The sequence below is a fragment of the Borostomias antarcticus genome (genome assembly GCF_949987555.1).
Source record: "Borostomias antarcticus genome assembly, chromosome: 28".
Taxonomy (NCBI): domain Eukaryota; kingdom Metazoa; phylum Chordata; class Actinopteri; order Stomiiformes; family Stomiidae; genus Borostomias; species Borostomias antarcticus.
The window spans coordinates 2,234,316-2,247,919 of record NC_140261.1 but is presented as its reverse complement, the minus strand read 5'-3'; the positions used below and the strand labels follow the sequence as shown (position 1 = coordinate 2,247,919).

The window sequence follows — 13,604 nt, the reverse complement described above, 5'->3', positions numbered from 1 at the left end:
GAGCCACACACGGCCGCCTATCCAGCAATTTGGACTTGGTCTTGCATTTGTCTACAAAATGCCTTGAGAAAGTCTTAATGTGTCAGATCTGTGTTTGCTGATCAGTGTATTCATGGATCGCCTTGCGTTTGTCGACAAATTGTTGCCTGGCGCAAATTGAAACCAGGCCAGGTCCAGCCTGGCTTTTGGTTTCTCTTTTTAGAGTTCACCCTATCTTGAAGAATAGCCTGCTCTCACATAGGAGAGGTAGGGGTAGGCCTACACAGGTTTCCCGTTTGTGCCAGTTGCCAAGTGGAACCTCCGATCTGCACTTGTGTGAGATGAAATAACTTCACCCCACCAGGTGGTATAGTCTGTATCATTAAGGGGGAAACGGAAGTCCACCGGATGTATAAAATGTAAACAACAGCGTTTGTTTGTTTACCATAGATTTAATTTAAGCGGAAATTGTACTTTTGTGGTGATAGGAAAAGAGCATCGCTTTTCTCTCATTAAAACCTATATCATCCACTCACCAACAACCTCATATCAAGCAAGGCTGAGTTCAGAGGTCAAGGCTGACTAGCCCCGCCCCCCGCGGCTAGGAGGAGGAGCTAGATTCACACAGCGTCACTAGGACGTGTAGTCGAACATAGAGCGATGGGATAATGATGGCTCTTTCCAGGGGTTTGAGATGCTGTCAGAGGATTTTCGCTTGGATACCGGTCATCATCATCACCTCGGTGGTGCTGTGGTCATACTATGCTTACGTGTTTGAGCTATGTTTATGTAAGTACGAGCGATCAAGGTTTGTTTTGTTGTTCTGCAGAGCTGAGATGATCATAACAGCCGAGCTAAGCTAGTGCTACCCGGAAGTGTTGACGGGATGTAGTCTTAATGTTATGATAAACACAAATGTTTTTAACAAACATATCTAACCAACGGTAGACTGTAATGTTCGTCGTTATGTAGCTTTCAGATATGGAAATTGCTTGGTCTTTTATTTGATCAATTTTAGGTAAATGTATACATTTTCCTAGCGTTTACCTAGCGTCTCTCTCTCTCTCTCTCTCTCTCTCTCTGTGTCTGTCTCTCTCTCTCTCTCTCTCTCTCTCTGTCTCTCTCTCTCTCTCTCTCTCTCTCTCTCTCGCTCTCTCTATCTCTCTGTCTCTCTCTCTCTCTCTCTCTCCCTCTCTGTCTCTCTCTCTCTCCCTCTCTGTCTCTCTCTCTCTCCCTCTCTCTCTCTCTCTCTCCCTCTCTCTCTCTCTCTCTCTCTCTCTGTCTCTCTCTCCCTCTCTCTCCCTCTCTCTCTCACCCTCTCTCTCCCCCTCTCTCTCTGTCTCTCTCTCTCTCTCTCTCTCTGTCTCTCTCTCTCTCTCTCTCTCTCTCTCTGTCTCTCTCTCTCTCTCTCTCTCTCTCTCTCTCTCTCTCTCTACCATCTCAGTCCAGCTGGCCCTCAGAGACCTGGGCTAGCTGCCATGTAGAGGCTATTGGCCATTTAGATGTTTGTTTGTTTGTTTGTTTGTTTATTAGGATCTCTTTTAGCCATCGGCTAGTCTTCCAAGAGTCCTCAACTAAAACATACAGTACAATACATACCATGTATACAATAATGCAGAAAATACTACAATTAGTAGAAAATACTACATTTCATAAATAGAATTCAATGTTAGAGGCTAGTAGATGCCATGTAGAGAGGTTAGGCCATGTAGAGGCTATAGGCCATGTAGAGGCTAGAGGCCAGCTAGTCAGCTGCAATCTGAGCGGTCATCTTATGGTGATCTTGCATCTCTGATGTTGTACAGTAACTTTACCTGACCACATCTTTTCACCTGATCTGACGCTGTGTGTTTGTTTTCGCAGTTACACTCAGCAACACTTTAGAACAGGGTGAGTTCACGTCTGCTCTTGTGTTGTGGGGCCCAGCCGGCTTGGCCTGCTGACCTCTGAGACCCAGGCACCACTAGCCAGTCCAGCCCTAGCCTGCGGTAACCTAGCTGGATGTGTGTGTGTCTACAGTGGCCTACCTTCTGATGTTCCATGTCTGCTTTGTGATGTTCTCCTGGACTTACTGGAAGTCAATCTTCACTCCTCCTGCGACACCTTGCAAGAAGGTAAACTTCTTTTTTTTAACAATGTAGTTTATCATAACAGATTGTCATGACAAGTAAATATTTTTGTGTTGGGTATTTATTAAAATGCATCACAATGAACTGTGAATGGATTGTTGTCTGCTACTGTACTGATATAGTCTGATATCATAGTGTTCAGGGAATACAGTGATAGTCCCGTGGGAGTGATAGTCCCATGGGAGTGTGGTAAGTCTGTGATTGGATGCTGAATGAGGAAGCCGGTAGTGTGATTGTAAACCTGCGGACCGCTGGGTTTGCTGTTCCAGTTCCAGCTGTCCTACTCGGACAAAGAGCGCTACGAGATGGAGGAGAGGCCAGATGTCCAGAAACAGATCCTGCTGGAGATCGCCAAGGGCCTGCCCATCTACACACGCGCTGCGTCCGGAGGTAAATCACACACACACACCTAAATGTCCTGTGATGAAAACTAAGAAGTTAGGGTCATTTGTGTGTGTTTGTGTGTTAGGAATGCACGATATATTGGCAATCATATCGGTATCAGCCGATGTTAGTCATTTTTTCATATACCTATGTGCAAAACAGGGCCGATGTGAACAGCCAATAATTATTTCTGCCTAGCTGCTGTTGCTTGTGTTGTTTTTGAGAGGAAACAATGTGGTAAATCTATGATTTATAGGCTTTTCCAAATGTTTTGTTGTGTTTTTGTGTGTTTTTCAGTATAACATTTGATTATCATAGAAACTTGTTTTTATACAGATCATATCGACATCTGTTAATATCTGTTATCGGCCCAAATGTTCATATTGGTGCCTCCCTAGTGTGTGTGTGTGTGTGTGTGTGTGTGTGTGTGTGTGTGTGTGTGTGTGTGTGAGAGAGTGTGTGTGTGAGTGTGTGGTGCCTCCCTAGTGTGTGTGTGTGAGAGTGTGTGGTGCCTCCCTAGTGTGTGTGTGTGTGTGAGAGTGTGTGGTGCCTCCCTAGTGTGTGTGTGTGTGTGAGAGTGTGTGGTGCCTCCCTAGTGTGTGTGTGTGTGTGAGAGTGTCTGGTGCCTCCCTAGTGTGTGTGTGTGTGTGAGAGTGTGTGGTGCCTCCCTAGTGTGTGTGTGTGTGAGAGTGTGTGGTGCCTCCCTAGTGTGTGTGTGTGTGAGAGTGTGTGGTGCCTCCCTAGTGTGTGTGTGTGTGTGAGAGTGTGTGGTGCCTCCCTAGTGTGTGTGTGTGAGAGTGTGTGGTGTCTCCCTAGTGTGTGTGTGTGTGTGTGTGTGTGTGTGAGAGAGTGTGTGGTGCCTCCCTAGTGTGTGTGTGTGTGTGTGAGAGAGTGTGTGGTGCCTCCCTAGTGTGTGTGTGTGTGTGTGAGAGTGTGAGGTGCCTCCCTAGTGTGTGTGTGTGTGTGAGTGTGTGGTGCCTCCCTAGTGTGTGTGTGTGTGAGAGTGTGTGGTGCCTCCCTAGTGTGTGTGAGAGTGTGTGGTGCCTCCCTAGTGTGTGTGTGTGTGTGAGAGTGTGTGGTGCCTCCCTAGTGTGTGTGTGTGAGTGTGTGTGGTGCCTCCCTAGTGTGTGTGTGTGTGTGAGAGTGTGTGGTGCCTCCCTAGTGTGTGTGTGTGTGTGTGTGTGTGTGTGTGTGTGTGTGAGAGTGTGTGGTGCCTCCCTAGTGTGTGTGTGTGAGAGTGTGTGGTGCCTCCCTAGTGTGTGTGTGTGTGTGTGAGAGTGTGTGGTGCCTCCCTAGTGTGTGTGTGTGTGTGAGTGTGTGGTGCCTCCCTAGTGTGTGTGTGTGTGTGTGTGTGTGAGAGTGTGTGGTGCCTCCCTAGTGTGTGTGTGTGAGAGTGTGTGGTGCCTCCCTAGTGTGTGTGTGTGTGTGTGAGAGTGTGTGGTGCCTCCCTAGTGTGTGTGTGTGTGAGAGTGTGTGGTGCCTCCCTAGTGTGTGTGTGTGAGAGTGTGTGGTGCCTCCCTAGTGTGTGTGTGTGAGAGTGTGTGGTGCCTCCATAGTGTGTTTGTGAGAGTGTGTGGTGCCTCCCTAGTGTGTGTGTGTGTGTGTGAGAGTGTGTGGTGCCTCCCTAGTGTGTGTGTGTGTGTGTGTGTGTGTGTGGTGCCTCCCTAGTGTGTGTGTGTGTGTGTGAGAGTGTGTGGTGCCTCCCTAGTGTGTGTGTGTGAGAGTGTGTGGTGCCTCCCTAGTGGGTGTGTGTGTGTGTGTGAGAGAGTGTGTGGTGCCTCCCTAGTGTGTGTGTGTGTGTGTGAGAGTGTGTGGTGCCTCCCTAGTGTGTGTGTGTGTGTGTGTGTGTGTGTGTGTGTGTGTGTGTGAGAGTGTGTGGTGCCTTCCTAGTGTGTGTGTGTGTGAGAGTGTGTGGTGCCTCCCTAGTGTGTGTGTGTGTGTGTGAGAGTGTGTGGTGCCTCCCTAGTGTGTGTGTGTGTGAGAGTGTGTGGTGCCTCCCTAGTGTGTGTGTGTGTGAGAGTGTGTGTTGCCTCCCTAGTGTGTGTGAGTGAGAGTGTGAGACACACACTCCCAGCCCTGTCTGATCTCTCGTCTCCAGCCATCAGGTTCTGTGATCGATGTCAGGTTCTGAAGCCAGACCGCTGTCATCACTGCTCCGTCTGTGAAGCGTACGTCTGACTCTCTCTCTCACACACACACACACACACACACACACACAAGCACGGATGCCCTCCCGCCTGCCCCTCCTGTCCATTCATGTGGAGAGGTCAGGCGTGCAGGCAGGGGATACTAGTTGGCCGAGTGCTTATGTGATAATTAGCAGGTGTTGCTGGGCAGATGTTCTGTACTGTCCAATCAGAGCAGAGGTGGGGCTACATGTCTGCTCTGTACCTGAATGAAGACAGCCAGGGGGTAGAGGCCTAGTGCTGACCAGGCCTGTGCAGAAGCTCTCATGAAAGATGGCTGCTCTTCAGTTGTGGTGGGCCTGTATAATAGAGGCCTGTCTCCTGTCCACACAGATGTGTTCTGAAGATGGACCATCACTGTCCATGGTGAGTAGTTTGGTTCCGTCTCCTCATTAGAGGTTGGTATTAACCTACTGTAATGCATAGAAAATCCAGATGAGGGTCTGGTTTCCTGGACACAGAATTTGACACGTTTTTGTGTGTTTTTTTAGTTCTAGAGTAGTTTTTTTTCTGACAAACCGTTCTAATTACATGTCCTCCGAATATCTTTGTGTTCTTCTCAGGGTGAACAACTGCGTGGGCTTTTCCAACTACAAGTTCTTCCTCCTCTTCCTGTCCTACTCCATGCTGTACTGTGTCTTCATCGCAGCTACGGTGTTTCAGTACTTCATCAGGTTCTGGGTGGTGAGTCGATGTCATTTTATTTCTAGAGCACCATTCATACAAATCAATGTAATGTAGCGCATAGTGCTTTCCATAAAAAGAGATGGATAAAAACATAAACCATATAAACAGTGAGAAGAGATTTTAAAAGGAATAATGGAAGTGAGTGTCTGTGAGCCTGACCTAGACTGCCCCTGGCCAGTCTCTCCCTGGGCAGACTGGTCACTCAGCTGACTAACACATGCAGTCAGATCACAAGGTCAATCACATCACATCTATTAGACAGACTCAAAATACGCCGTTTGCAAAATGCAGTAACTTACTGGTTTAATTTAGACAGTATAACACAACTAATGGTTGTCCTTAAAGGGGTAGTGTGCTGTTATACACTGATTATTGAATCTTAAAGGGGCGGTGTCATTTTTGACATTTAGCCCTATTTGTGGTCTGTCTACCATGAACCTGAAACAGAGATCATCATTTCACTGATCGTTCCAGTATTGAGCTAGCTGCAGTTTTTCTGCAGGTTCTCACTGAGCTACAATGGAAGTCAATGGGGCACCTGTAAATACATTGAAAAACTATGAAGAATGTGCTTTTCTGAGGCGGGAAGCACAGGGTGTAATCTTACCAGTCTCTACGCTCTCCTGTGAAATGTATAGCAATCTGGATATTTTTAGGTGTTTGGTATGACTTGCGCACAGTCCTCCGTGGTAGCGGTGAGGGGAATGCTTATGTCCAAGTGTGTCAAACATGTAAAAATATTTGGATTAGGATACATTTCAGGTTCATTGTAGACAGACCACAAATAGTGCTAAATATCCAAAATAGCACACTACCCCTTAAATAGGTCTTCCAAGGATTTGGTCAGTGTATTTCATACATACATCAAGAAGAAGTCATGGTTAGTTTGGCGTGTTTTAGCTTCTCCTGCGTGCGTCTGACCCGGCTCTCCATCTTTCCCAGGGGGACCTGCTAGACGGGAACGGGAACGCTAAGTTCCACGTCCTGTTCCTCATGTTCGTGGCACTCATGTTCTTCGTCAGTCTCTTGTTTCTCTTCGGTTACCACTGCTGGCTGGTGGCCAAGAACCGCTCCACGTTAGGTAAGGATTACCAGGTGAACCGCTCCTCGTTAGGTAAGGATTAACAGGTGAACCACGTTAGGTCAGGATTAACAGGTGAACCACGTTAGGTAAGGATTAACAGGTGAACCATGTTAGGTCAGGATTAACAGGTGAACCACGTTAGGTCAGGATTAACAGGTGAACCACGTTAGGTCAGGATTAACAGGTGACTCCTCCACGTTAGGTAAGGATTAACAGGTGAACCGCTCCTCGTTAGGTCAGGATTAACAGGTGAACCACGTTAGGTCAGGATTAACAGGTGAACCACGTTAGGTCAGGATTAACAGGTGAACCACGTTAGGTCAGGATTAACAGGTGAACCACGTTAGGTAAGGATTAACAGGTGAACTCCTCCTCGTTAGGTAAGGATCAACAGGTGAACTCCTCCTCGTTAGGTAAGGATCAACAGGTGAACTCCTCCTCGTTAGGTAAGGATCAACAGGTGAACTCCTCCTCGTTAGGTAAGGATCAACAGGTGAACTCCTCCTCGTTAGGTAAGGATCAACAGGTGAACTCCTCCTCGTTAGGTAAGGATCAACAGGTGAACTCCTCCTCGTTAGGTCAGGATTAACAGGTGAACCACGTTAGGTCAGGATTAACAGGTGACTCCTGCTCTCTCTTGGGAGGTAGAGGAATGAACTCCGAACTCGACAACACTTCATTATTGAGTTCTTTTTGAATATTATTTTTTACAATTAAATAAAACATGTAATAGCACATAACCAGGTGGTCTCTCTCTCTCTCTCCCCCCCCCCTCAGAGGCGTTCTCCGCTCCAGTCTTCCTCACGGGTCAGGACAGGAACGGCTTCAACGTGGGTTGGAGGAGGAACCTCAAGCAGGTGTTTGGAGAGGACAGGAAGCTGTGGCTCATCCCTGTCTGCAGCAGGTGAGGCGAACGCCACCCATACTGACCCCATAATGACCCTATAATGACCCTATAATTACCCTATCTGACCCATAATGACCCTATAAAGACCCTATAATGACCCTATCTGACCCATAATGACCCCATAATGACCCTATCTGACCCATAATGACCCTATCTGACCCATAATGACCCTATCTGACCCTATCTGACCCATAATGACCCTATAATGACCCTATCTGACCCATACTGACCCTATCTGACCCATAATGACCCTATAATGACCCTATCTGACCCATAATGACCCTATCTGACCCATACTGACCCTATCTGACCCATAATGACCCTATCTGACCCTATCTGACCCATAATGACCCTATAATGACCCATACTGACCCATACTGACCCTATCTGACCCATAATGACCCTATAATGACCCTATCTGACCCATAATGACCCTATAATGACCCTATCTGACCCATAATGACCCTATAATGACCCTATCTGACCCATACTGACCCTATCTGACCCATAATGACCCTATAATGACCCTATCTGACCCATAATGACCCTATCTGACCCATAATGACCCTATAATGACCCTATAATGACCCCATAATGACCCTATAATGACCCCATAATGACCCTATCGGACCCATACTGACCCTATCTGACCCATAATGACCCTATCGGACCCATACTGACCCTATCTGACCCATAATGACCCTATCTGACCCATAATGACCCTATAATGACCCATACTGACCCATACTGACCCTATCTGACCCATAATGACCCTATAATGACCCTATCTGACCCATAATGACCCCATAATGACCCTATCTGACCCATAATGACCCTATCGGACCCATACTGACCCTATCTGACCCATAATGACCCTATCTGACCCTATCTGACCCATAATGACCCTATAATGACCCATACTGACCCATACTGACCCTATCTGACCCATAATGACCCTATAATGACCCTATCTGACCCATAATGACCCTATAATGACCCTATCTGACCCATAATGACCCTATCTGACCCATAATGACCCTATCTGACCCATAATGGCCCTATCGGACCCATAATGACCCTATAATGACCCTATAATGACCCTATCATGACCCTATCTGACCCATACTGACCCTATCTGACCCATAATGACCCTATAATGACCCTATCGGACCCATACTGACCCTATCTGACCCTATCTGACCCTATCTGACCCATAATGGCCCTATCTGACCCATAATGACCCTATCTGACCCATAATGACCCTATCTGACCCATAATGACCCTATCTGACCCATACTGACCCTATCTGACCCATAATGACCCTATCTGACCCATAATGACCCTATCTGACCCATACTGACCCTATCTGACCCATAATGACCCTATCGGACCCATAATGACCCGATCCAAGATGAAACACATCTTCAATCTTGAATACTCTGGGAACGGTGAAAAACATATGCAATAAATTAAAGTGGTCTACAGAACATCCATCCTCCCGATCCTCCTCCTACCTTCCTGTTTGGGTGTTTCAGCCAAGGAAACGGACACTACTTCCCCCTGAAGAGTCTGAGCGAGTCCCGGAACCCCCTGCTGGCCAATCAGGACGGGTGTGAGGAGGAAGAGGAGGGATCTGAGGGCAGCCTGGGTGAGTGTGGACCTGAGGAGTCACCAGGGACCTAGTCTCAACGCCAGACCCATGAGAGTTCTTTCGTTGATACGCTACGTAAGCTACGCTAACTACGCTACTGCACGCTCCAGACCTCTCTATGGGTCTGGGACACTTCATGCAAAAATCTGGCAAATGTTGGCAAGTCATTGCTTTTGCAGGAATCCCCGATCAGTAACGACTTTCGCGATCAGGCGTTCCCACCCATAGATATGCCCCGCCCATCTAGCCTGGGCTAGCGTCTCTCATTCGCTGCTACGACCTGTCACTCTTTCAATTTTCAACTGTCGATACGCCCTCAGAATACCAGCTTGGGTGGCGAAGTGGCTCAGACTATGATGTAGCATGCAGAGCGCAGAGATTCAGCGTCATATTTGAGTCTGGAGAGAGACCAGCTCTTTACTGGGTATAGGGGGAGGGTTAGGGTCACCAGGGACCAGCTGTTTTACTGGGTATAGGGGTGGGGTTAGTCACCAGGGACCAGCTCTTTACTGGGTATAGGGGTGGGGTTAGTCACCAGGGACCAGCTCTGTTACTGGGTATAGGGGGAGCGTTAGTCACCAGGGACCAGCTCTGTTACTGGGTATAGGGGTGGGGTTAGTCACCAGGGACCAGCTCTCTTACTGGGTATAGGGGGAGGGTTAGAGCAGCTCTTTTACTTGCTTTACGCTAGAACTCCCATTTCAGGGTTGGTGTGTTCCTCTCCAAGGTGCCGTGGCTTCTGGTGGTTCTACAACATAGTGTGCTGCCATCTGCTGGACAGACACGGGTTGACAGTTTTCTAACAATAAATAACAATGAAAAATGGTAATGTTCCAGAACAAGGGGACGGGAGGAAGGGTTAGAGACGTCTCAGACGTGGTCCTTGAGTGTCTATAATTCATCTTACCTAATAAAGCACTCAATCTTGTTAAAAAAAGATCATGTTTACAAAATGACCATCTTCAAATAGTCTAATACAATTTCACATATAAAGCACCACAATGAAATGCATTAAACCTGTCTGTTTCCCTTCACACACTCAAGATGGTCATTTTAAAAGACTAAAGAACAGAACTACAGTACATTAATATAATATTGCTGTATTTAATAGTCATACTAATATGTAGACTTGTACTTGATATACCATAGAGAAAAGCTCATTACATTGTATTTCTATATCATTCATATAAATAAATAAGGAAGCTTGTGTTGACCCAGCAAACTCAATATACTGTAACCCGTGGCAGCCATCGCTATACCAACAATCACTAAGCCAACCAATTCCCAGTACATGTCTGTGAAGAACTCAGCCCAGAATACCAGAATAAGAGTGGCTCACACCAGCCATCTTGAAAACATGTTTCATAAAGAAAAACAGGATATCATGACCATCTGGGTGCCACAGTTACAACCTGTAAGTGTTAACAAGCTGTTTTTCTCTGACGTCTTGTTTCAGACGGTGACAGGGACCCTTCAGTTACCATAGAGATGGAGGAGTAAGAGGAAGGGGGGTCAGGTAGGTTGGTTATACAATACTCTGCCTAGTTGTTTACTTGTGACATGTTCCGGCACATCATGGTATCATTGGTCTACGTTCATAGCAGCTATGTTCACAACTTCCCCTTCTTTTCTCTCTCTCTCTGTAGAACACTGGAGCCCTTTCTCAAGCTCTGTGAATGGAACGTGGAACACAGTACAGCAAAGGTGGTGGAACCATTCCTAATCCTGTGGAATTCAGACAGGCAGAACAATGAAGGGACGGAAGGGTCCAGGGACCACGTCTGCTGTTCTTAACCATGGCCATGTCCATCCTGGGGGAATGCTTGAACTACACTAGAGAGTCATTGAACCATGGCAAGAAACACCATGGACAATCAACAGCATCATTCCTGGTTCTACATGGAAGGATGGATCCACACTACCAGTAGCACCACCCTGGCTTGGACAATGGACACTACATGTCAGATCACATCAACATAATCCATAGACTGCATTTATCATATCTCTGATTCTTCACTCTGCTCTTCCTGCTTGGGCCTCGGACAGACAAGATTGTCAATAAGGAAGTCTGTGTCTACCGCAGTCCTCTTTCTGCCTCTCTCTCCCACTCTTCAACCCTCTTCCCTCTCCTTCTCTGGTCCGACGTTGTGCTGAGCTCAGCTGGACTACAGTATCAAAGCCCGGGGCAACACTTGTTATTGGGGTCACTAGAACTGAGACCACAGTGTCCCCAGTGTCCCCAACCCTGAGACCACAGCGTCCCCAACCCTGAGACCACAGCGTCCCCAACCCTGAGACCACAGTGTCCCAACCCTGAGACCACAGCGTCCCCAGTGTCCCAACCCTGAGACCACATTGTCCCAACCCTGAGACCACAGTGTCCCAACCCTGAGACCACAGCGTCCCCAACCCTGAGACCACAGTGTCCCAACCCTGAGACCACAGCGTCCCCAACCCTGAGACCACAGTGTCCCCAGTGTCCCAACCCTGAGACCACATTGTCCCAACCCTGAGACCACAGTGTCCCCAGTGTCCCAACCCTGAGACCACATTGTCCCAACCCTGAGACCACAGTGTCCCCAGTGTCCCAACCCTGAGACCACATTGTCCCAACCCTGAGACCACAGTGTCCCAACCCTGAGACCACAGCGTCCCCAGTGTCCCAACCCTGAGACCACAGTGTCCCAACCCTGAGACCACAGTGTCCCAACCCTGAGACCACAGTGTCCCAACCCTGAGACCACAGTGTCCCCAGTGTCCCAACCCTGAGACCACATTGTCCCAACCCTGAGACCACAGCGTCCCCAACCCTAAGACCACAGTGTCCCAACCCTGAGACCACAGCGTCCCCAACCCTGAGACCACATTGTCCCAACCCTGAGACCACAGCGTCCCCAACCCTGAGACCACAGCGTCCCCAACCCTAAGACCACATTGTCCCAACCCTGAGACCACAGCGTCCCCAACCCTGAGACCACAGTGTCCCAACCCTGAGACTACAGTGTCCCCAACCCTGAGACCACAGTGTCCCAACCCTGAGACCACAGTGTCCCAACCCTGAGACCACAGTGTCCCCAGTGTCCCAACCCTGAGACCACATTGTCCCAACCCTGAGACCACAGCGTCCCCAACCCTAAGACCACAGTGTCCCAACCCTGAGACCACAGCGTCCCCAACCCTGAGACCACATTGTCCCAATCCTGAGACCACAGCGTCCCCAACCCTGAGACCACAGCGTCCCCAACCCTAAGACCACATTGTCCCAACCCTGAGACCACAGCGTCCCCAACCCTGAGACCACAGTGTCCCAACCCTGAGACTACAGTGTCCCCAACCCTGAGACCACAGTGTCCCAACCCTGAGACCACAGTGTCCCAACCCTGAGACCACAGTGTCCCAACCCTAAGACCACAGTGTCCCCAACCCTAAGACCACAGTGTCCCAACCCTGAGACCACAGTGTCCCCAACCCTGAGACCACAGCGTCCCCAACCCTGAGACCACAGCGTCCCCAACCCTGAGCCCTCCTGTGGCGTGGTAGATTAGCCCCTCCCACTGTCGAGGTCCTCTCACCACCTGACAGGAAGTGTTACCCAGGCGACCGCTCCTGTACTCACTCACCAGTGTTTGTTCATGACAATTTATGGATGTTTCATATTTCGAGCCCATTCCGGTGTGTTCTAAAATAAAGTTTAGAGATGCTAAGTAGCTCCAGAAGCAGGTGTATAGTTGACAAGATTCTCTCCAGCTGGTTGGTTTGAGGTCGTCCAAATGCTACTGTGATAGCTTTTTTTTTAATGTGTGCAAATGTAAAGATGAACCAATGAAATGTCTCCTTAATGTAACGCTGTAGTATTTGCTTACAAAACACAGCCATGGTCATGCCTATTGTTACCACAATGTTGAGACAACAATGTACTGTAATATCTATTCTGTATTAGACAGGACCTGTCCTGTTATTCACCAGGGTCTTTCAAGGCCTGGGTGAAAATATTAATTTTATCAAATACGTGAGGAGTACCTGAACTGGCTTCCTCAGTTTACTGGGTTTGCACTTTTGGGGACAATTATAGTAGGTTTATGATTTTGTACAAGTAAAATCAACTGACATAAGTATCAAAGAGAAAGCCCTTATACTGTTTGACACCAGGCTGGCTCTCGTACCCTCGATCCCTGGTCTGTGTTCCTCCATGTACGTGTTTGTGGACTGGTGCGTGTCATGCAGCGTGTGTCTGTCGGTGAGTCGATGAGTAGTTGTGGATGTTTAGTGTTTAATGTGATGTCATGTATCAGTGTGTATTTATTATACTGTAGCTGTGGCAGTGTTCTGCAGATCAGCGTTTACTTATTTATATCTGCCGCTAGCAGATACAAGTTGTAGCATTGAAATCAAGTGATCATATCGGTGATTCAAGTGAAAACAGAAAAACTAACATTTATTTCATGTTGAGGGGATAACGTCACACCTGTAAAATCACCAGTCCGTGCAGAGTTAATACGCCATGACACCATGGTGCTTCATATGTTTAAAAAATAAACTGATCCAGCTTTACTTTTTCATGTGTCTTGATACAATACACTATTAAATCAATATTAAA

General features: G+C 47.9%; 1 protein-coding gene across 1 annotated transcript; it reads left to right on the top strand.

Annotated features, from left to right (window-relative positions):
- Positions 1-650: 650 nt before the first annotated feature.
- On the top strand, positions 651-10,919 carry zdhhc15b (zDHHC palmitoyltransferase 15b; the record flags this gene model as incomplete). Its single annotated transcript, XM_084459616.1, has 12 exons — positions 651-768; positions 1,843-1,869; positions 1,999-2,093; positions 2,378-2,498; positions 4,591-4,660; positions 5,012-5,044; positions 5,242-5,362; positions 6,308-6,446; positions 7,227-7,353; positions 8,892-9,004; positions 10,464-10,523; positions 10,654-10,919. The coding sequence occupies 11 exons, from the start codon at positions 651-653 to the stop codon at positions 10,505-10,507; spliced, it is 1,008 nt and encodes a 335-aa protein (XP_084315742.1). The 3' UTR covers positions 10,508-10,523; positions 10,654-10,919.
- Positions 10,920-13,604: the final 2,685 nt, after the last annotated feature.